The sequence below is a fragment of the Teleopsis dalmanni genome, chromosome 2 (assembly GCF_002237135.1).
Source record: "Teleopsis dalmanni isolate 2A chromosome 2, ASM223713v2, whole genome shotgun sequence".
In the NCBI taxonomy this organism is placed as follows: Eukaryota; Metazoa; Arthropoda; class Insecta; order Diptera; family Diopsidae; genus Teleopsis; species Teleopsis dalmanni.
In genome coordinates this window covers 55,653,500-55,675,338 of record NC_051847.1, presented here as the reverse complement: position 1 = coordinate 55,675,338, position 21,839 = coordinate 55,653,500, and the positions used below count along the sequence as shown (strand labels likewise).

The 21,839-nt window shown below is 30.1% G+C and overlaps 5 protein-coding genes across 7 annotated transcripts; 3 read left to right on the top strand and 2 right to left on the bottom strand.

The window, feature by feature from the left end:
- The first annotated feature begins 395 nt into the window (after window positions 1-395).
- LOC119679404 lies at window positions 396-1,934 on the top strand. Its single transcript, XM_038091746.1, has 2 exons — window positions 396-1,020; window positions 1,154-1,934. Exons 1-2 carry the CDS (start codon window positions 433-435, stop codon window positions 1,820-1,822), a joined length of 1,257 nt encoding a protein of 418 aa, XP_037947674.1. The 5' UTR covers window positions 396-432; the 3' UTR covers window positions 1,823-1,934.
- A 2,953-nt stretch (window positions 1,935-4,887) lies between these two features.
- On the top strand, window positions 4,888-9,507 carry LOC119679403 (transcription elongation factor SPT5). The gene is made up of 12 exons (XM_038091745.1): window positions 4,888-4,975; window positions 5,030-5,499; window positions 5,561-5,685; window positions 5,747-5,884; window positions 5,941-6,391; window positions 6,447-6,684; window positions 6,812-6,984; window positions 7,186-7,439; window positions 7,494-7,689; window positions 7,743-8,055; window positions 8,214-8,624; window positions 8,681-9,507. The coding sequence occupies exons 2-12, from the start codon at window positions 5,122-5,124 to the stop codon at window positions 9,247-9,249; spliced, it is 3,246 nt and encodes a 1,081-aa protein (XP_037947673.1). The 5' UTR covers window positions 4,888-4,975; window positions 5,030-5,121; the 3' UTR covers window positions 9,250-9,507.
- Window positions 9,508-11,127: 1,620 nt separating this feature from the next.
- On the bottom strand, window positions 11,128-12,425 carry LOC119679402 (mRNA-decapping enzyme 1B-like). Its single transcript, XM_038091744.1, has one exon. It carries the CDS (start codon window positions 12,314-12,316, stop codon window positions 11,243-11,245), a length of 1,074 nt encoding a protein of 357 aa, XP_037947672.1. The 5' UTR covers window positions 12,317-12,425; the 3' UTR covers window positions 11,128-11,242.
- Window positions 12,426-16,749: 4,324 nt separating this feature from the next.
- Window positions 16,750-19,021, top strand: LOC119679400 (septin-2). 2 transcript variants are annotated; one of them, XM_038091740.1, is made up of 5 exons: window positions 16,750-16,850; window positions 17,269-17,386; window positions 17,436-18,241; window positions 18,302-18,439; window positions 18,538-19,021. In XM_038091740.1, the coding sequence occupies exons 1-5, from the start codon at window positions 16,824-16,826 to the stop codon at window positions 18,703-18,705; spliced, it is 1,257 nt and encodes a 418-aa protein (XP_037947668.1). In that variant the 5' UTR covers window positions 16,750-16,823; the 3' UTR covers window positions 18,706-19,021. The 2 variants fall into 2 exon arrangements, with proteins under 2 accessions (XP_037947668.1, XP_037947669.1); XM_038091741.1 differs by lacking the exon at window positions 16,750-16,850 and adding an exon at window positions 17,096-17,186.
- A 13-nt stretch (window positions 19,022-19,034) lies between these two features.
- Window positions 19,035-21,411, bottom strand: LOC119679401. Of its 2 annotated transcripts, none has more exons than XM_038091743.1 (4): window positions 21,328-21,411; window positions 19,840-20,088; window positions 19,333-19,669; window positions 19,035-19,216 (listed from the first exon to the last, which is right to left on the bottom strand). In XM_038091743.1, the coding sequence occupies exons 1-4, from the start codon at window positions 21,347-21,349 to the stop codon at window positions 19,126-19,128; spliced, it is 699 nt and encodes a 232-aa protein (XP_037947671.1). In that variant the 5' UTR covers window positions 21,350-21,411; the 3' UTR covers window positions 19,035-19,125. The 2 variants fall into 2 exon arrangements, with proteins under 2 accessions (XP_037947671.1, XP_037947670.1); XM_038091742.1 differs by lacking the exon at window positions 21,328-21,411 and adding an exon at window positions 20,338-20,477.
- Between the last annotated feature and the right edge of the window lie 428 nt (window positions 21,412-21,839).

Genomic DNA, 21,839 nt, shown 5'->3' with positions numbered 1-21,839 from the left:
CGATATTGTTGGACGTAAAATAAATACAAAATTAAACAATTGCACAAAATTACAAAACGACGAAATCAAAAAAAAAACGACCGTTTCGCTAAAGTATTGCCCAGCGAACAGTATAAATAGTAGTATCATTCACAATAGGGTCTTGAAAATCAAATATGCAATTCGTGTTGAAAATATGGTCTTAAATATTGTCAAATCAAGTGCAGAATTATAAATAAAAGAATTGTTTTTTGTAAAATCAAATAATTTTGCACATACAACGATGCACAGACATCCTAAATACCCCTAATAATTTCAAAAATTTATTCAAAAGTTAATAATCAAAATTGTTTTACTTTTTGCATTGTTGGTGGGTTGTTCAATTTTCATGTGTTTTATAACAACGACGTTAGTCGTCGACAGCACATTGTTATCATATAATAATTTGAGATCATGTATCGCTCAAAATTATTAACATTAAATAGCGGCATTACGTTTTTTTTTAATAGAAATTATCTTTCCAACAACTTTAAAGATGTGATTAGTAAAAATATTAAAAAAGCAAGCTTCTCAGTAACAGAGAATCTAAATCTTAAACCGAATTCTGATCTAACTGCTATCAATTTAGATTCTATTGTGAAAAGTCTAAATCCAAATGAGGAACAACACATTGATTTGCAGAGTTTACTTTTAAAATTTCGAATGGGAAAAGAAGCAACTAAAATGTTTGAGTCCAATCAATATATAATTATTGATTACTTCTTGGAGTCTGACAACGTTAAAGAGTTATTATTGATACTGAAGAATAAACGACATTTTGGGATATTTTTAGATGAAATAACTGGAAGTTATATATTAGATAGGTTATTAAAAAAGTCTGATTACATTTCTGCAACACAAATTGCTGTCGAAATCATGTTGCAAGACGAAATAAATTCAAATTTTTTAAATTTGCTGTCCATACAATCTTGCTTTAATTATCTGAAACAGTATTCACCTGAAGAAATTACACAGGAAAAAGAAGAGAACGATGTAACTGAGGTACGATTTTAAAATAATATAAAAATATTTTGACGGATGAAACCATTTATACAATTTCAGTATATTTATGCGTTCAATGCATAAAGACACCTTAATTATTATTTAATTTTAATATGTTTTTATTAAATTTCAGAAAAAGGTGCGAGTGAAATTTTTACAATGTTATGAGCCACATAAAGTTGATTATACACCAGGTTATAGCAAGGAATTGATTATAAAAACTATGCAAAAGCTATCGAGAAAAGTATCTAGTGAGATAGCTCTAAACGTAAATGTATTGGCCACAGTTTTCAACAATGATTTTGAGGAGGCAATTAGATTAATAAAATCGGGCTCTACAAAACTTCATAAAGATGTATTAAATGTTTGCTTGACGTTATCAAAGAATGATGACCTAAACACAAACATAAATGAAGTACTGCCAATGATAAATGATGCCACATTTCAAGAAAAGCTTAACTTATTAATAAATGAAGAAGTCAAAGAAACTGAACAACAACTAACTCAACAGCTTAACCAAAAAAATGATTTGTGGGCTACGGCATATCAAAATAGGCTTTCTGAAGAAGAACGATTAAGAAAACAACTTGATTGCATAAATAATTCTAAGCAAACATTAGAAAAAATAGAAGATGAAAAGCAGAAATTATGGTTCTTTGATTTAGAAGAAAAAATTGACCTAGAAATACACCAAAAAAAGGTTACATATCCCAAACGATGGTTTGGAAAGAAAAAGAAGCCCAGATCTATAGATGATAGCTATATCCCGCCTGAGATAATTAAGAAAAGTAATGCACATTAGAAATCTTAACATATTCACAATTTGTTATTGAATTAATTTAATTCGACTTTTTTTCTGTATTTATTCTGTAAACGCAATGGAGTCAATACATAATACAATTATGACTAATTTCATCAAAGCTGGATTTTTTATTTTATAGTATGATACTATATGAATGGCGGGGGAATCAGTACAAAATTAGATGTATGCAAAACATCTAGATGTATGCAAAACATTTATAGCATTAGATATTAATTAGCAGTTTGGAAAGGTTTTGCCATCTTTTTTATGCTGTTGATCTAATATGATAAATTATTTTGTACAAAACTCGCTTTATTTATATATTTAGTTACAAATTTAGTCTCTGGTTTAATCTGTCGAACACCTCCGACACAAATTCGCCATGGCCATAGCGTTAGAAATTATGAAAGTAATTATCCACAAAAACTTAAATACGTGGTGATTCCTACCACAACTTTATTTATATAATAATATTTTTCAAATTTTAAAAATTTGAATTTCTCGAAAATTATTTAATTTGGGGTAGACTAATATATTTCATTATAAAAAGGAATGAAAGAAAGATAAAATTATTTCAACCTTTTATACCATACTGGAATATAAATGCCTGAAGTAACGCTAAAATTCAACATGAATAATTTATTACAACAGCTAATAGAATGCAACGTATAAGAATATAGGGAGAAAAACCAACATCATAACAGGTTTTCAATACTTACTTCAAAAGTTAGAAATAAAATTTTATAAAAATTAATTTTTTATTTTTTTTTAAAAATTTCTTGTATATATATTAATATTTTTCAAAAGTAAGATGTGTCAAATTATTTTATGCATCTTCCATTCATACATTCGCAAAGCAAATCTACTACCCACACGCACAGCCACATTTAAATCCATCGACATTTGTTGAGGTACTTCTCAAAATCATGACTAGCACATCCAGTATAGGAATTGTTTAATCTCGTCGTTCTGCGTCGCGGTACTCCGCAAAGCGGTGTTCTTTCTCTTTTTTTATAGCATATAGTGGTAAAAAAACTCCTTAAACTATTTGAACAATCCGGATACAGGATTATAGCTCATACCAATATTATTGCTATCACTGCATCGGTGAACTTCTCAGGTATTGTTATTAAGTCTTCAGTTGTTACTGTAACAAAATAGTGTGGCGAATTCATTCTCGGGGTTAAGCCTACGAAAACAGAGGTCACACTCTTCACTAGAAAGTATTTTAATCCCCCAAAATTCAGGAAAGAGAATAAGATGTTAAGAAATAACACGTACTGTTTTAATGTAACTCTATTACTACACAGAAAGTACGACCAAACTGTAAGTTTGGTGACATTACGTCAGAAGACATTCTCAATACATATAAGTGTATGAGAGAGGTCTTCAGTTTTTTTTTTAGAACTTATGTTCGGATCAAATTTTGAATTATGTTTCATCAACTCGCCGGAAATTTTTTCAATATATATTTTATTATTAATACTAAATATTTTTTTAATATTAGTATCGATCACAGATTGTTTTTATATACATATGTATGTTATTTGCTTTTTTAAGTTTTACATAACAAAAAATAAAATCTTTCTTTAATTTTAAACAAAATTAAAACTGTTTACTTAATTATACACATATTCAATTATCTTATTGATATGTGACATCAAACTAAAAATCAAACATGTGATATATCTCGCCAAAAATTATATATAAGAAAAAAGATGCGGGTGTATGGTATTCTATTGCTTGTTTCCCAGTAAGGACCGTCATGTTACTTTCTTCCCTTACATATTTACTTTTCAGGTGGTCATCATGACGACTTTCTTTCAGAATTCCTATGACTTTTATTAGCAGTTGGTCGCCGAAATCAGGCTTAACTTGGTAAAGTGCAAAAGGTTAACATTAACAGCTGCTGTAAACAAACTAATTGACAGATGGCGCTCAAATTTGTACCATATGTCAAGAAAGGGTGTATCAATATAACAAAAAAAAATATCTGTCGTTTGTTCATTTCACGAAGAGTAAGGGTTTTTTTTTGATGAATTATCACCTTCTTTTGTACACATGATGTCAGGTATATTTGTTTCATGTGTTCACGGCAGGGACTACTAGGTTACTACTACTTGGTTTTCTACCTGTGCACCGAAGGATGTGAAGAAGTAATTGTAAAATATCCTTAATTTTTCAATTATACGGAAGAAAAATTTAGTGTGGATAAAATATTTAAATAATGAGCTAAATCTGTACATAGCGTTTCCTTCGTATGTACAAAACACTATAGATAGATATTATTATTATAAATAAGCTGTACATGCACTATGATCTGAAAGATCTTTTGTGCAGCACAAAACTCAAAATTTATATATGCATATATATTTCATATTATAATTAATAAAATATTATAAAGATTATAATTATAAAATATTATAATTAATAAAACTAAAGGGGGTTTAGAATTTTTAATGCAGAAATTAGTAAAAAGCTAAAAGCTTTAATTTTCTACAATTCTAATCTAAATGTTTATATTTTTATAATTAATTTAGTTTTTTCTGTTTATACTCAATAAACTCCTTATCTAATTTTAATTAAGAAGTTATGCCAATGTAATTGAAGCAACAATAGAGAATCAACAGGAGAAGCTGTTCTGATACCACGTTTTCTACTATTCCCAAGGACATGCCATTTGATATAATCGATAATGATTTCTCGTTAATTAAAAACAAAAAACTTTTTTAATTATCATAAAGCACAAGGTCAATTGAATTTGATGAACAATCACAAAATATATTTGTTTTGACTCAAAAAAAAAAAATATGTTTGTCCTTGAATAAAGTAAATCTAATTACAATATAATATCTTTTTTCGTTTCTTTGCGTATTTATTACCTAAATAATTTCTAAATGAAATTATTTATTTTCTGTGAGCCGTAGCAACGCATTCAAAGTAAAGCTAGTGTTTTTTAAAAATTAAAAAAAAAATATCCTAAAGAAATAAATGTGTTATTTTACAAATTAAAATTTTTAAAACTTTAATGGCATAACCATTAAAACCATTTCACACGAAATAAAAACATCATTCAAAACATTTTAAATATATCAAATATTATTTATCTTTGGTTGGTAAAGAGTGTCCGTTCTGTGGATAGTGTTCTTTGATGTAACAAAAAATTTTTTTTTTAAAAATACAGGTTTCATTTTTGATTTGTTTCAGTAACACAATTGTAATAAATTGCTTTCGTGCTGTACACATCGGAGTTGGATTAAATTTAATTGGTAGATTGTGTTTGAGACTAAAGTGTTAAAATGTCGGAATCTGAAGCAAGTAATGCATCCGATAGTGGTTCCGAAGATGGATCACTTGGTTCGAACAAGTCGCAACGCAGTGCTCGATCGCGGTCAAGATCTAGGGAATTCATGTCGCGTTCATCCTCACGGTCAAGATCTGCATCCGGATCTAAGTCGCCAAGTCGATCTCGTTCGCAATCTGTTGGTTCTGAATCGGATCGCTCCATAAGTCCTCAACAGAGGAAGAGTTCTAAACGGGATGAGTATGATGACGATAATGAAGATGAGTTAGATTCTGAAGAATACGATGAAGAAGATGACGATAGACCAAGAAAAAAGAAAAAAAATGAGCGTTTTGGAGGTTTTATTATCGACGAAGCTGAAGTGGACGATGAGGTAATTATTAACAAAATGTATTATATGAAAGTTTAGTAAATAAATTATTGTGACAAAATAGGTTGACGAAGATGAAGAGTGGGAAGAAGGTGCAAACGAACTTGGCATTGTTGGAAACGAAATAGATGAATTGGGTCCAACAGCTCGTGATATTGAAATACGTCGTCGTGGAACAAATTTGTGGGAGTAAATACAACAAAATAAATATATTTTAGTGTACATATATTAATATCTAATAACATTTAAGCACACAAAAGGAAGATGAAATAGAAGAATACTTACGTAAGAAATATGCTGATGAATCTGTAGCAAAAAGACATTTTGGTGATGGAGGAGAGGAAATGTCTGATGAAATTACTCAGCAGACTCTTCTACCAGGAATCAAGTTTGTTAATGAAATCGTAGATATATGTATGAAATTAATATAACATTATATTTTAGGGATCCAAACTTATGGATGGTTAAATGTAGAATAGGCGAAGAAAAAGCAACGGCACTTTTATTAATGCGGAAATTCTTGACCTATCTTAATACTGATAACCCAATACAAATAAAATCGGTTGTAGCCCCTGAAGGTGTTAAGGGATATATTTATATTGAATCTTATAAACAAACACATGTTAAAACAGCAATAGAAAATGTTGGTAACTTACGTATGGGAAAATGGAAACAGGAAATGGTTCCAATTAAGGAAATGACTGATGTCTTGAAAGTAATAAAGGAGCAAGTTGGTCTTAAAGTGAAGCAATGGGTTCGTCTTAAACGTGGTTTGTATAAAGACGATATAGCACAAGTCGATTATGTTGATTTGGGGCAAAACCAAGTACATTTAAAATTACTTCCGAGAATTGATTACACTCGAATGAGAGGGGCATTGAGAACCACAAGCTCTGTTAGTACATTTTTAATATAATAAAACAACATAACAATCATTTTAATATTTTTAGGATGCAGATGATTCAAAGCGTAAGAAGAAGCGTCGTCCACCAGCTAAACCATTCGATCCGGAAGCAGTTAGAGCGATTGGTGGAGAAGTACATTCTGATGGTGATTTTCTTCTTTTTGAAGGAAACCGATATTCGCGAAAAGGTTTTCTATATAAAAACTTTACAATGTCTGCAATTTTGGCAGATGGTGTAAAACCTTCTTTGGCAGAGCTTGAACGTTTTGAAGAACAACCTGAAGGTATTATATACTCTTTATTCAAAAAAGTATTCATAATTTGTAATATATATAACATTCATATGTATATGTAAACTAATGCACTATCTATTTACTTTATTATATTAATTAACCTATTAACGATTTTAAGATGTAAACTTGGAAATTGTTTCTTCGGTAAAGGATGATCCCTCTTCTACACACTCATTTTCCATGGGAGATAATGTGGAAGTTTGCATCGGCGATTTGGAAAATCTTCAGGCGAAAATAATTGCTATTGATGGTGGCATGATAACGGTTTTACCCAAACATCAGGACTTAAAAGTATTAATAACAACATTAAAATTTTATTAATATTAGAGGTATTTAGGTTGAACTCGATATTCGTAAAATTTTATGTGAATTTGTCGCATATAAACAAAATATTTACGGAGTTCGGTCTGAATACATCTTTTGTGTTATTGAAGTATTTGATTTAATTTGCTAAAAATTATTATAAACTTAAGACTTATATTGTTCTTTTAGGATCCTCTTATATTTAAAGCTAGTGAACTTCGTAAATACTTTAAAACAGGTGATCACGCCAGGGTGTTGGCTGGTCGCTATGAAGGTGAGACAGGTTTAATTATACGTGTTGAGCCTTCTCGCGTCGTTCTTGTATCGGACTTAACAAATCATGAACTGGAAGTACTTCCAAGAGATTTGCAACTTTGTACAGATGTTGCAACAGGCGTTGATTGCTTAGGACAATTCCAGTGGGGCGACTTAGTACAATTAGAGTATGATGTAATTAATAATTAAACGATATAAAAATTAATTTTTTTTTATATTAGTCCCCAAAATGTTGGAGTCATAGTGCGTCTAGAACGAGAAAATTTCCATGTACTTGGTATGCATGGAAAAGTAATTGAATGTAAACCAACAGCTTTGCATAAACGTAGAGAAAATAGAAACACAATTGCTCTCGATGCAGATCAAAATCAAATACGTCGACGTGACATTGTTAAGGTTATGGAAGGTCCACATGCTGTAAGAATTAATAATTTGCGTTAGAATTTGTTATTTCTAACTTTGTTTTTTAGGGACGTTCTGGTGAAATTAAACATTTATATCGCAGTTTAGCTTTCTTGCATTGTCGCATGTATACCGAAAATGGCGGTATATTTGTTTGCAAAACACGGCACTTGCAATTAGCTGGTGGTAGTAAATCTCAATCTTATAATATTGGTGGGCTTAATGGTCTAGGCTTCATGTCTCCTCGTATACAGTCTCCTATGCATCCATCCGGTGGACGAGGAGGACGTGGCGGAGGCCGCGGACGTGGTGGATTCCGTGTTACACGTGATAGAGAAATACTGGGAAAAACTATAAAAATAAGTGTTGGACCATATAAAGGTAAATATAAGTAGATAAATTTCAAAAAGAATATATTTTCTTGGTTATATATTAAAAATAATATTCCATTTATTATTTCTTTTTTTAGCAATTAACTTATATTATAATTTAACGAAAATTAAAAGTTATTAATCCTGTTAACAATTTCAAAATTTTAGGTGCAGTCGGTATTGTCAAGGACGCAACAGAAAGTACTGCTCGAGTAGAATTACACACTTCATGTCAAACAATATCTGTTGATAGGAATCACATTTCAATTGTTGGTGCACCTGGAAAAGAAGGAAATGTTTCAACATATGGCAGAACTCCTTCACGTACTCCAGGATATGGTTCACAAACACCAGTTTATGCAGCTATGGGATCTAAAACTCCACTTCTTGGAAATCAAACACCTAATTGGGATGCAGAAAGTCGCACTCCATATACTAGTGCAATGACTCCATTACATGAAGGCAGTATGACACCACGTCATGGTGCTTGGGATCCAAATGTAACAAATACACCAGCACGTAGCAATGATTTCGATTATAATATAGAAGATCCAAGCCCAAGTCCTGGTTATAATCCTAGTAATTTGAAAATGATTAAAATTTTTGTATCATATTCAAATAATTTTTTTTTAAAGGTACACCAGGATATCAAGTAAATACACCGTTTGCGCCACAAACACCCGGAACATTGTATGGTTCTGAACGTAGCTATAGTCCATTTAATCCGAGTCCAAGTCCAACTCCTTCACCATATCCAGTTAATTACATGAACACTCCATCACCTTCTACTTACTCTCCTAATACTCCTGGAGCGGCTCCTCAATCGCCATTTAATCCACAAACTCCAGGGGCTAGCTTAGATTCCCCTATAGGAGATTGGTGTACTACAGATATTGAAGTCAAAATTCATAAACATGATGATATCGATTTAGTTGGACAAACTGGCATAATACGAACCGTCTCTAATGGTGTTTGTTCCGTATTTTTGAGACAGGAAGATCGTAGCGTGTCTATTGTAAGTGAACATTTAATGCCAGTACCACCAGAAGTTGGTGATGAATTTAAGATTATCTATGGTGAAGGAAGAGAATCGATTGGAAGGGTTATGTCACAGGATGAGAAAACTACAAGTATATGCAAAATTAATGGCGAATGTAAGATGTTATCTACATCTTTACTCTGCAAGATGAAATCAATTGAGTAGATAAAATACTTTTTAAAAGCAACGGATATATGTTAGGATGACATTAAAAATAAAAGTACTTCTTTTTATTTTGAAATAATAACTCATATTTGTAGTAAAAATGAGTACAACAATTTTTGAAACAACTTGTCGTTTATGATTGATTAGATGTGTGCATATTTACAATTTATTTGTAATAACAATATGACTTATATTCAATAGAGAAAATTTATGTCTCAGTTATGGACATTGAAATTTCTTATTATATACACAATAAAAGCACGCAAAAAATATTTTAACTGGTTGTTGCTTTTTTGTTTAATTTCAACATTTTTTGCTTTTATTACTTGTGTTATTAAAATGTTTATACGATTATTGAGAGTAAAGGTGTATTCAGTTCTTGTAAATAAAAGGCTAATTAGACTTCAGAGATATTGTAACTATATATATAAAGTTTAATTCAGCAATCGAGGAAATGAGTTCTAGCAACCCACACAGTTGGTCATACCATCAACGGCAATCGATTTAACAAAATATCTCTTTGTTGGTAAATGAGCTTTTAAGTTTATTGGATACAGGTATTTTTTTTTGAGTTAGGTATTTAAAATAAAAAAAAATTTCTATAAATTACTTTTTCCACTAAAGATTATAACAATAATCTTTAATAGCCATAAATAAAATTTAAAATGACATTTTATTATTAACTGCTAAACTAGGACACTTTAAATAATGTACGTCAAATATGTAAGAGAACAAGTATTAATGTATTGGCATGAAAAAATAATACATATTAATATATGTCGGCCTAAAAAGTATGTGGAATAATGCTTGAATTCATCATTATTTTTGCATATTTGTTTTTTAAAATTCAGCCTAATTATTATTTTCAGTTCGAGATGTCAGCAGTAGGAAAATAGCGCGTTCTCCCGTTTCCTCCTGAGGTCAAAATTAAATTTTTTTAATAAAAGTACTTTAAAGTTTACGTTTATATAATGTAATAATATAAATTTTTTATATTATCATAATTTATATGATTTTTCACATCTTGCTGACCATTTTAAAAATGCAACAGATTTGAAACTTTAGAAAGCTGGATCTTGGTTCACTATATGATTGTAACTTGCGTAAGTTTTTAATAAACGGCTAAATCGCTTTGAAGTATTTTCCAAGAAGTTGAATTTTTAGTCCGGAAGAGAAAAAATTAAGCGTCATATTACACGCAGGGATTATTGCCAGCTTAATATGGCTCTTACAGAGTGAAATAGTTTGAGAGTTGATATTTTTGTTTGATCAAGAAATTGCAAATAATGACATTTCACGCCATAATAAAACTTCCAAAATATACTAAAGATTACTTTTTTATATAGTTCTAATAAACGAGTATATGCTAGAACTTATAACGTTCTTTGACATGGAAATCTTTAATAGAGGTACCAAGTAAGAATTAAAACCGAATTAAAAATGTATTAAAACACTCATTAATATATTCCAATATTTTATAGAATTGTTAGGTATAAATAAAGCAACACCAACGCTTTATATATTCGCTATGTTTCACTTATAACTCTGTGTAAGCAAGGGGCATCTACCATTTATTTGAATTACATCTATTTGGAATCTATATTACTGGCATCGTTACACGGGTAGTTTCCAGCAGCATATTCGACGTGATGTCACTCCTGGAATGCAACAAACTTAACAGTTCCATTTAAAAACTTATTTGGTGATGAATATATACATATTATATATATGTACATATTTAACAATTTATCCATTAGTAAAAAGTTATGAGGTCTTAATTTATTAAAATGAAAACTAGAAAATTATTTGCGAAACTTGCTTCAAAAACAATACTTTTATTATTATTGTTTTATGATTAACATATGAAAATAAAAATGCATTTAAATAAATAACGCAAATAAAATTGTGGAATAAGTTTATCTTACTGCTTGCTTTGAATAAAACATATATTGTTCGACTTCAAGCCGAAATCACAATATAATATTTTTAAGATTTATCCCAATAAACTTTTTGTAAAACTATTTAAATATGCCTCGTGCAGCTTGTGAACGAACTCTTCGTCATTCTCTATCAAGTAAGTAAATGCTTGTACTAGCTGAGATGCATTTAAAGGTTCCTGCAGTGGAGGACTCTCTTTTTTTATTGGTTTGTCAAACATTGTTGGCGGCATCAATGCTGGTTTAGAATCGAATTGTAATAGAGATCTTTTATGCATATGTTGATTTTGTGGCCTTGATAGAGTTGGCGGCGTCAGAACTACTTCTTTATTAGAACTTATTTTAAGTTCCGTCGTGATTTGGTCAACTTCGAAATTGGAATTTTTATGGGTTTGTGTAACGACAGAAGACATTTTCTGTACATTACTATGATCTTCAACTGGTAAATTTTTTGGTCTCAAGTCCGCCTGTTTCAATGGTGTTATTGCCCTTTGTTGTTTTTCAACTTGATCAACGAATAGTGTATTTGGCAACATACGCTGAGATAATGGTATATCAGGAATAGCTGGCTTAGCTGACTCAAAAAACTTTATAACGTTTACTGGTGCACCGCTCTTTTCGGTATTATTTTGTCCAGAGTGAGAAGAAAGGTACTCCATTTGCGCATCAGATAACATTTTAAATATATTAACATTATTTTTGGGCTCTTTATTCTCATTGTTATCTGCAGCTTGTACAGTTGAACTTGTAGCATCTGATAGAATTTTATTTAATAGTACTGCAATTCTATCACTTTCCTTGCTGTTGTAAAACCAAAAACCTCTAATACGGCATCGCGCATTTTTATATAAAAGAAATGGTGGTTGTGACTGTATTTCCATATCAGAAGTGATTGGCTCAACAAATGAGTTTGTATTTAAACGATTGTTTATGAATATACTATGGAACGGTTGAGCAATGCGACTGTAAACAAAAAATGCGCCTTCTACATCAGTTTTTTCCCATTCATTACGCTCAGAGTTAAATGTGTAAAATGCAACATGTGATGATAAATCCACTATATCATTTGCATAGGGATCAACTTTTTTTATTGCAGATAAATTCATACGAGTTTTGCTTTTGTCAGTCATTTTTTTTTTTTAATATATACTTTCACAATTCAATATGCAACAAAATTATGCGTTAACACGGTTATAAAACGGCGATTAATGTATTGGTTTCGTACTGCTCAGTATAGCAATAGTACAGTCGAAATGAATCACCTAAAGGGTGTTGTTTAATGCGGAAAATCATTAAGCATAGAATATATCGAATTTTTACTCTATATTTATCGATATTTATTGGCAAATTTTTTATATAGATATTCGGACCTATTCTGTGCACTTTACAAATTTGTCAAATTTTGACAATTATTTAAGATTTTTGACAACAAAAAGCTTTTTGCATTTCTGAACATATATTGACAAATTTCCAAGCTCAATCACCTAGTGTTTTTTTCACCACACTATGGTGTAAGGTGTTTAGTACAAAAATCAAAAGTACTCTGTGAACTAGTTGTTATATTCATATTATGATTCATTGCTTTTATTTTTTTAATTCGTTATTTACTGTTTGGAATTTTATCATGTATATTTTTACATTACTTTAATAAATAATTATAAAATTACTAATAATGCCATTTGGAATTTTATTGTTATTATTTTTATAAAATTTACTAAATCTTATTTTATTACTCTTTTAATATTTTTATTCCTTTAATATACCATAAATTCAGTAATTATTCTATTTTTAATTTTGTCTAAACAGTAAAAAATGCTTGTAAAGAGCATTCGTCATTTTGACAATTTATAGAGAATTAAAATTTATTATTAAAATTAAATTAATATATTCTAGACATATTGAAATATTTTTCAACAACAATAATTGATAATTTTCCTTTTAATGATTATATGCTGATATACAAAATGTAATAAAGATTTTGATTATCAACCATACTAATTTTAATTTTTGATATTTGGGGTATGGTAAATAAATCAGAGCTATTTTTTTTTATAAAGGGGCATATATTTGACGCAACTGGGCGATACTACCAAATATCACTTACAGTACAGTAACATTTATACAGACAGCCATTTGACAAATGGTCATTGCAGTTTTACGTTATTTTTTTCTCACTCACTATTTATATGCATTCACGTTTGCCACAGAAATGATTCATATTTTTTTGTTAACGAATGCGGGTGCTAATGAATTAGTTTCACAAGAATGGGTACACATTTTTAAATAGAGTAATATAAATGGTAAATGATTTATGAATCATAGGATATACTCAGGTGAGTATGAACATACTCATCGAAAATGAATGACTCGAATGACTTGTAGCATTCCAAAAATTTTGTTTGAGCTCTGTTGTTTGCTAAACAAAAAATTTGGGTGTGCTTAATATACTTTTGGTGTGTTGTTGTTGTTGTTGTTATCACTGTAAATGGATGTGTTTTGTTTGTGTTTTTGAATATTTAATGTGCACAGTAAACAACAACAAGAAAATTTTTCCCGACTGTAACGTCATACTCATGAATGAATTATAAATTATTTGCATCACTTTTGTGTCGAATGTCGGTGTTAATGAAGATGATATGAGAAAAGCATAAATCATTATCATATAATAATGCATATAAATAAAACGCAGCCAAAGATTCGAGTGTTGAGTACTCATTGCAGCTCTCTGGTGTATATATTTGCTTCCAAGAAAAACAAATTATGTCATTTGTCAGTAACAACATTATTTATTGTTGGGTGACTTTTAGATGGTTTTACTTTTTTAATAATAGTCCAGTAATCGAGTGGCCGGCTCGCATATTTATAGAAGTAGAAGTAGGCATGTATGAACTGACATCCTTTTCATGTATGCGTGTTGACCTGTCGAAATATTTCCACAATATAAAACGTGTCTGATATGTAAGTCTAGTAGTTTCTCTATAGTTTTTAAGGCAAAGCATGTAAAACTAACTGACCTATAATCTTTTAAATAAAAGTGGTTACACTTGCGCGAACATATTTCAGATTTAGACATTTTGTTAGTATTCCCAATCTTCACGGTAATATAATATAATATAAACATATTGCGAACATACTGTAAATAAAATGTCAAAATGTTATCTGTAATGTAATGTAATGTTACGCCTTTTCCAAGTTAGTGCATCTGGGCAGTTTTATTCTTTGATAGCTGGGGAATTCCTGCAGAGTCCCACCCATCTCACTGACTAATTTGAGTATTTCTCATAATCTTAATGATTATTCAATGATTGATCTAAGATCTGCTCCGTGCGGTTAGCAGGACACTACTAAGTAGAACAGCCTGTCGGTTTTCTCATATAGCTTCAGGGCTCTGCCCCTTATATATTTTTTGACCGCATCTATTGTAAGGTCTCTTAGCATGTCATTTGTGCGGGTGTACCATGGCACTTTAAAGAGCCTTCGGAGAGCATGACTTTGAGCAACTTGTAGCTTCTGGATAGTAGAGTCGGCAGTTTTGTTATACGCGACACACCCATAAAGTAGTGCTGGTCTAATTATCTGGCTGTATATGAGTTTTCTGTTCTTCGTGCTAAGGGTGTTGTGTTTGAAAAGTGGTTGTAAGCATTGAAGTGTTTTTGCGCAACTGTTTCTTGTGCTGCTTATCAAATATGATTCCTAAGTATTTAATGCCGTCCTCCCAATAAATCGCAATGTCACTAACTCTTACTCTCAGTGGATGTTGCCTGTGTTTACGAGTAATAAATAGGGCTTTAGTTTTCTCATTGTTAATTTTTATTTTCCATTTCTGGAAGAAGTCTAGGATAAGACTAAAATGCTTCTGGTCCCATTTCTGGCAAGTTTATCGGAATATATCAAGCAAGTGTCATCTGCGTATTAGATTAGCACCGAAGAACTTAGAATTGGGATGTCAGACGTAAAGATGTTGTACAACAAGTGGAAAAGTGGAGATCCTTGAGGAACATAGGCTTCTATTCTTCGTATTGACGAGATGTTACTGTTGATTCTTATACAGAACAACCGCTTAGCGCAAGAAGCTGCCGAGGATTTTGATTAGCCCGACTGGGATACCAAAACGAGACATTTTAACTATCAGACCGTCGTGCCAGATCTTGTCAAATGCCTTGGCGATGTCAAATGTAATCATACCCGTTGATTCTCTCCTGCTTAGGGCTGACTGCATCATCTGAGCAGTTCGCACCAGTTGCAATTTTGTGGAGAGATCTTCCCTAAAACCAAATTGCTCGTCAGGGAAAATATTCAGCGAGAGTTCACCGAAGGTTTAAGGAAAACTACAAGTGTGCCTAGCCTATATATATAGTTGATTATATTTGCGATAAGATGAATCGCATCTTCCGGTAGGTTACGTAAGCATCTGTTGTTAATTTTGTCGTATCCTAGAGCAGATCTTATTTTCAATTTTGAGATGATTAGAGCGATTTCATCACTAGAGCAGGGCGCGATGCCTTGTAAGCCACCTCGGTGAGATGTTCTTCGCCTTCAGAGTCATGATCACAGTCTTCGTTAGGCTGGAATTCTAGAGAGAGTCAGCAAAGACCTCGGCTTTTTCTGAATCTGTGTATGCCATGCCGGTCGCCCCATGAATAGACGGCATTGCCCATTTGTGTTTCAGCCTGAAGTATTTGTTTATGGCCCAAATCTGTAATGTAAATGTTATATTTTTTCAGCAAAACCAGTAGCGATTTTTGGATATTGTGCATTTATTTGCTATTTATTCCTTTACAAAAAATTAGGCGTGCTATATTTATTCGTGAGCACTTAGCTCGACTAGCGCCTAGGTTTTTGCTTCTATATTTCTACAGAAGTCAATCCATGAGCCTCTTTTAGTGATGTTTTTTTTCGGTATATGTAAGTTTTTATGCCGTTTTTTGTATTTCGTCCCGTTGCTTGGCTCACTGCAACCTAAATAAAAAAAGAATTTTTAATTTTTTGTTGAAAAAATTTCAGTGTTTTATTTTGATATTTCCAGCGTTTTTACCATTCCTTTTAATTCTGTATTCAATTTAATTTTCAATTTTTTATTAATTATTTATTTATATGCAAAATGTAATTTGCTTGCATTATGTACACATATGCAAAATTTGCTATTTGCCAAAACATAACAATTGACAAATTGCAAAGGTGATGCCAATATAGGCCAGCATGATTTTTGCCACACTTGCGAGCCACCGAAAACGCCTATGCTACACTTGTGCTAAATTGCTAAAATATTTTGGTATTAAATGAATGCTAAACAATAAAACAAATAATGTGGTGAGCTTACGTTTGTTATAATAATTATGCAACTTTGACAAATATATAAATTTATAAATTTAAAATATAAATTTATGAAAATTAATAAATATACTTTGTTGCTAAACTGTTGAAAATGCATTTCCATATACTTGGTGTAACAAAAATATAATAATGTAGTGTATTGCAGTTTACAATAACAACAATCATGTTTGAAAGGTGAACACTAAATACTAAAATATCAAGCATTGCTTTCTATTGTAAGCGAAATATAGATTGACGTATATATATCTGATATTGAAATATATATTTTAGTTCTTTCGTGTTTAAATAAGTGGGAAGGGCACTATGGGGACCGAAATTAATGTTATTAAGGTAATAAGTAAAAGTTAATAAATTTTTTAATAATACCTTTACGTGCTTTGAATCAGTCAATTGTACAGTGAAAATGAAATAAATTTCTCTTCATTTTGTGGAAGTATTTTTAACCTTACTGCTTTATTGTTAAATCTGTAATGATGTAAATATGAATGTTTATTCTTCTTTCGGCTAACTTAAATTTTTGTGTAAACGATTAGTTAAATTTATTAAATATAAATCAATATAGGTTATAATGTTACATATTTAAAGTGAGGCCGATTTACTCCTTAACGAAAGACTTGATACTCAAATGTTTATATGCATTTAGAATATTTGAAATAAAGGAAAAAAGTAATTGTGTCATATTAATGATTCATTAATTTTACATTTTATTTTCTAGTGATTTATACATAATTTAATCGAATTATTTCAGAATGACGTATTTTTGCGTACTTTAAAGCAATCAGGCCATGTTGGATTTGATAGCCTGCCTGACCAACTGGTCAATAAAAGTGTACAAAATGGATTTGTGTTTAATGTTATGTGCATAGGTAACAAAAAATATAGCGTATGTATTATTATTACATTTTATTTGTTTAGGTGAAACTGGGCTTGGAAAATCAACATTGATGGATACCCTTTTTAACACTAGTTTCGAATCTGTTCCAAGTCCTCATACCTTACCAACTGTGAAACTTAAGGCACATACTTATGAATTGCAGGAGAGTAATGTTCGTCTAAAATTAACTATTTGCGATACTGTGGGATATGGTGATCAAATAAACAAGGACGATTCTTTTAAAGCCGTTGTAGATTATATAGATGCACAATTTGAAGCATATTTACAAGAAGAATTAAAGATAAAACGATCACTCATAACATGTCATGATAGTAGAATACATGCTTGTTTATACTTTATAAGTCCTACTGGTCATGGTCTTAAATCTTTAGATTTAGTTTGCATGAAAAAACTTGATAGTAAGGTTAATATCATACCTATAATTGCAAAAGCAGATACTATATCAAAAGCAGAATTGTTGCGTTTTAAATCAAAAATTATCCAAGAGTTAGCCAATAACGGCGTACATATATATCAGTTTCCAACAGATGATGAAACGGTTGCAGACACAAATACTGCAATGAATGCTCATGTCCCATTTGCGGTTGTTGGTAGTACAGAATTTATTAAAGTTGGAAATAAGTTGATACGTGCACGTCAATATCCTTGGGGTACCGTACAGGTTGAAAATGAGACACATTGCGACTTTGTAAAACTACGCGAAATGTTAATTCGCACAAATATGGAAGATATGCGTGAGAAAACACATACACGCCATTATGAGCTCTATAGACAGAAACGTTTGGAGCAAATGGGATTCAGTGATGTTGATAACGATAACAAACCAGTAAGTGTACATTATAGCTGTTTTCATTATTGTGTTTTACTATAAACATATTTCAAATAGATTTCATTCCAACAAACTTTTGAAGCTAAGCGATCTAATCACTTAGCAGAATTACAAGCCAAAGAAGAGGAGGTGCGGCAAATGTTCGTACAACGTGTTAAAGAAAAAGAATCTGAGTTAAAGGAAAGTGAAAAGGAGGTAAAGAATTTTGTTAATTATTTTTTTTAGTTTAAATTAGTTTAAATTGTGATTTCTCATTCAGTTGATAATAACAAAAATGTTTATTTCTTTCATAGTTGCATACTAAGTTCGATAAACTTAAACGGGATCACGCTGAGGAGAAGCGTAAGCTTGAAGAATCTAGAAAAAAGCTTGAAGAAGATTTTGTTGAATTTAGTCGACGAAAGGCACAACTTGCTGCTTCACATCACACATTAACTTTGGGAAAAAATAAAAAAAAGTAATTCATTTAATAAAGAATATTAATTCCATATATTCTTATTAAAGTATTCTTTTTATATATTCTGCTTTATATTATTTATGACATATACGAAAAAGTAAATGTATATTATATTTATGTTAATGAAACCGCTTATATACAGTTAATATATTAGTTCGTAGTTATAACTACATACATATATATTATATATATGATATCTCCTTTCGAATTTTAACATACATTAAAAATATATTCTTTTAATATTCGATGAGCATTTGTTTAATAAGAAAACAAAGTATTATATACACATTCATTCATAACGCCAAGATAATAAAAGTACATTTTTATTCAATTTGTATTTCTAAAATATTTTTATTCTCCATAGATATTTATTTATAATAAATTAGTACATTACTTATATTGGGTTGGATTGTTAATTTAATTTTCAGCAATAACTTAATTCAAGTAGTTCATCCTGTTGAACATTGTAAGGGAAATTTGCGCTGGTTGGGACAAAAATTTCACCGGTAATATTCCTGAAACAATATAAAAAAAATCAAACATATACTTCAATAATATCATTCATATAGTAAGTAAAGGTAGGTACAGACTAATATTAATTGCATTATATAGTTATTTAACAGTAGATTACATGTTTGGATTTTCTTTATATCCGATGGTATACCCTCTTGGTATATTTACAGCTGCAGATGTTGTTCCACACAGTTTTTGTCCATTGCAAATTGCATAAAATGGATAATCAAATGCATTGATATATATTTGTACACATAAACCGTGATTACTAAAACGATTTTGGCTTATAACAGCAGCTTGAGTATATCCACATTTACCCAAACGTACATTTTGATGACACGTATAGAATGCTGTTCCCTTATCGCGGCTAGAATGCAAACACTGAACTAGTTCGGCTCCAATCGTGTGATCGAAATTATTAAATAGATCAAATCCTGGTCCAGCCATATCGCATGCTAAAATGAAATCACTTAATTTTTTTTTATTTATTTTTATTTTTTACTTATATATTTATTTATTTTATTTATATATTTATTTTATTTATATATTTTTTTTATTTATATATTTTTTTTATTTATATATTTTTTTTATTTATATATTTTTTTTTTTTGATGCTCCAACTTACTGTCAATATTATAAAACGTAAAATGTGGCTTAAGAGCAGCACCAATTTGTGTTGCTAATTGCCCACCGTAACTAAAACCGAACATGTAACCATTGCTTGGATTAAAGCCGACATTTATTAATGATAACAATTTAAGATACATGATGTCTGTAATTTTTTTGAAATTGCGATATAATTGTATATATGGTGCTTTGGCATAATGGCGGTAATCTATGCATACTATACAACCTTTGCGATGAAATGTTAAGCCTGAAAAAATTAAATTATAAATTAAATAAAATAAATAAATATTAATAAATAAATAAAATTAAATATTATAAGAATTATTTAAGAAACCTTTACATGACTTTCTTTCTTAGGTGATTAGGTTTTTAGTGTGATCTTAGGATTTCACTTGCTTGTTGATCTATTGAATTGTATTGTTTATACTAAAACATTTATATAATAGCTTAATTCAAAGTTAATTTTATAAATGATTGGATTTCTACTTGAACATACGGTCAATTAATTTCAGAACCCAATCTGTTTCACAGTTTTGCTTCCATCCATGTAAAATAAATGCAAATTTATCAGAAGGTCGACATTTTGACTGCTCCATAACATTGTTATCTATATGATAATATGAGTATGTTAACTCTCCATCTCTATTTTAAAAATGTGAAAAAAATTACTGTTTAGTATAATATATATTAAGATTGACATAACATATACTTGTAAAAATTGAAGTAAATAGTTGTATCGTTAATATTAGAAATATTATCTTGGCGCTTGTACTTAACAATATTGTTTGTGTTCTTATGCTTTAACAGGTGAACTGAGTTCACAAATATGTTTTGATTATTAAATTTCGGAATATAACTTTCACCAATCAATATTATAAATATAATATTTTTGATATTATTTTCGTTGATGAATTTCATTTTTAAATATTTAGTCACTTTAAACGAAATTATTTATATGAGACAACATTCTACTATTGCATTGGAAAAAGTTTACAATGCATTTTAAGACTATAGTATAATATTATAGTACATGTATACATACATATATATGTATATGTGTAATAACAAATATATATTTTGCTGAGTTTCTAACTAGTGTTAATTGGTTTATGTAAATGTTTTACTGGTAAATTAATATTGGAGAAATAAATTCTCAATTTATAAGATTACAGACTTTTGAATAATAACACACAAGGTTCTCCATTTTATAGTTCTGAAAGTAAACGTAAATAAAACACACTTGTGATTGAGATTTCGATAAAATTTTTATTCTAATATATTGTTTGAATCTCACCATTAGATTTGAAACACAACATCATTAAAATGTCGTCAAAAAGGACGGTTTAGATCACACTATCGTCATTTATAAAAAGGTACAAACCAATTACGTCTCCAGACTAAATGCGAACATTTTATTTATTGACATATCTATCAAGCGAAAAATCAACCTTATAACTAAAAAAAATTCTATGCGAAAAGCAGTCACCGTTTATGTAGTAATTTTTCATAATTCTGAAAGTGCGTTCAGCAGTTGTTAAATGATCTAGGTATATTGTAAAATGATACTCCTCAAAATAAGCAAATAATGCCCTGAATGATAGTTTTCCTTAAAATATGTAACTGAAACAGTGTTGCTAAAGCAAGATCACAAATTGAATAACCCTTATATATGTAAGTATTTATTAATATTAAAAAAATAAATAAGACGTTTTGACATTTCATAAAAATTTTTTTTATTCAATACTCGTATTACATAATATGCAAATTCAAAATAAGATCTAAAGCAGGGCTGTCGAAACCAGATGCGATCGTGGGCCGCAGAAACAAATAAATACATATGTTCATAGTTTTTTTCGACAAAAATAAAAATTTGTTTATAATTTTAAATTTAGTTTTATCAATTTATCAATTTAATTTCATTTATTTGGTATATCGTAAAAATAAAATAATGTGGTTTTACCAGTACAGCGAAAAAATTCGCGTAGTTGTAGTAGATTA

Coding starts and splice junctions, on each gene's coding strand:
- LOC119679401 (XM_038091742.1), bottom strand. CDS start 20,437: ATGGAGCAGTCAAAATGTCGACCTTCTGATAAATTTGCATTTATTTTA. Junction 20,089..20,337: donor GGTTCTGAAATTAATTGACC/GTATGTTCAAGT, acceptor TAATTTTTTCAG/GCTTAACATTTCATCGCAAA. Junction 19,217..19,332: donor TATAAAGAAAATCCAAACAT/GTAATCTACTGT, acceptor ATATTGTTTCAG/GAATATTACCGGTGAAATTT.
- LOC119679400 (XM_038091740.1), top strand. CDS start 16,824: ATGGGGACCGAAATTAATGTTATTAAG. Junction 16,851..17,268: donor CCGAAATTAATGTTATTAAG/GTAATAAGTAAA, acceptor GAATTATTTCAG/AATGACGTATTTTTGCGTAC. Junction 18,242..18,301: donor TTGATAACGATAACAAACCA/GTAAGTGTACAT, acceptor TATTTCAAATAG/ATTTCATTCCAACAAACTTT.
- LOC119679402 (XM_038091744.1), bottom strand. CDS start 12,316: ATGACTGACAAAAGCAAAACTCGTATGAATTTATCTGCAATAAAAAAA.
- LOC119679404 (XM_038091746.1), top strand. CDS start 433: ATGTATCGCTCAAAATTATTAACATTAAATAGCGGCATTACGTTTTTT. Junction 1,021..1,153: donor AAGAGAACGATGTAACTGAG/GTACGATTTTAA, acceptor ATTAAATTTCAG/AAAAAGGTGCGAGTGAAATT.
- LOC119679403 (XM_038091745.1), top strand. CDS start 5,122: ATGTCGGAATCTGAAGCAAGTAATGCATCCGATAGTGGTTCCGAAGAT. Junction 6,392..6,446: donor CATTGAGAACCACAAGCTCT/GTTAGTACATTT, acceptor TAATATTTTTAG/GATGCAGATGATTCAAAGCG. Junction 7,440..7,493: donor GGCGACTTAGTACAATTAGA/GTATGATGTAAT, acceptor TTTTTATATTAG/TCCCCAAAATGTTGGAGTCA.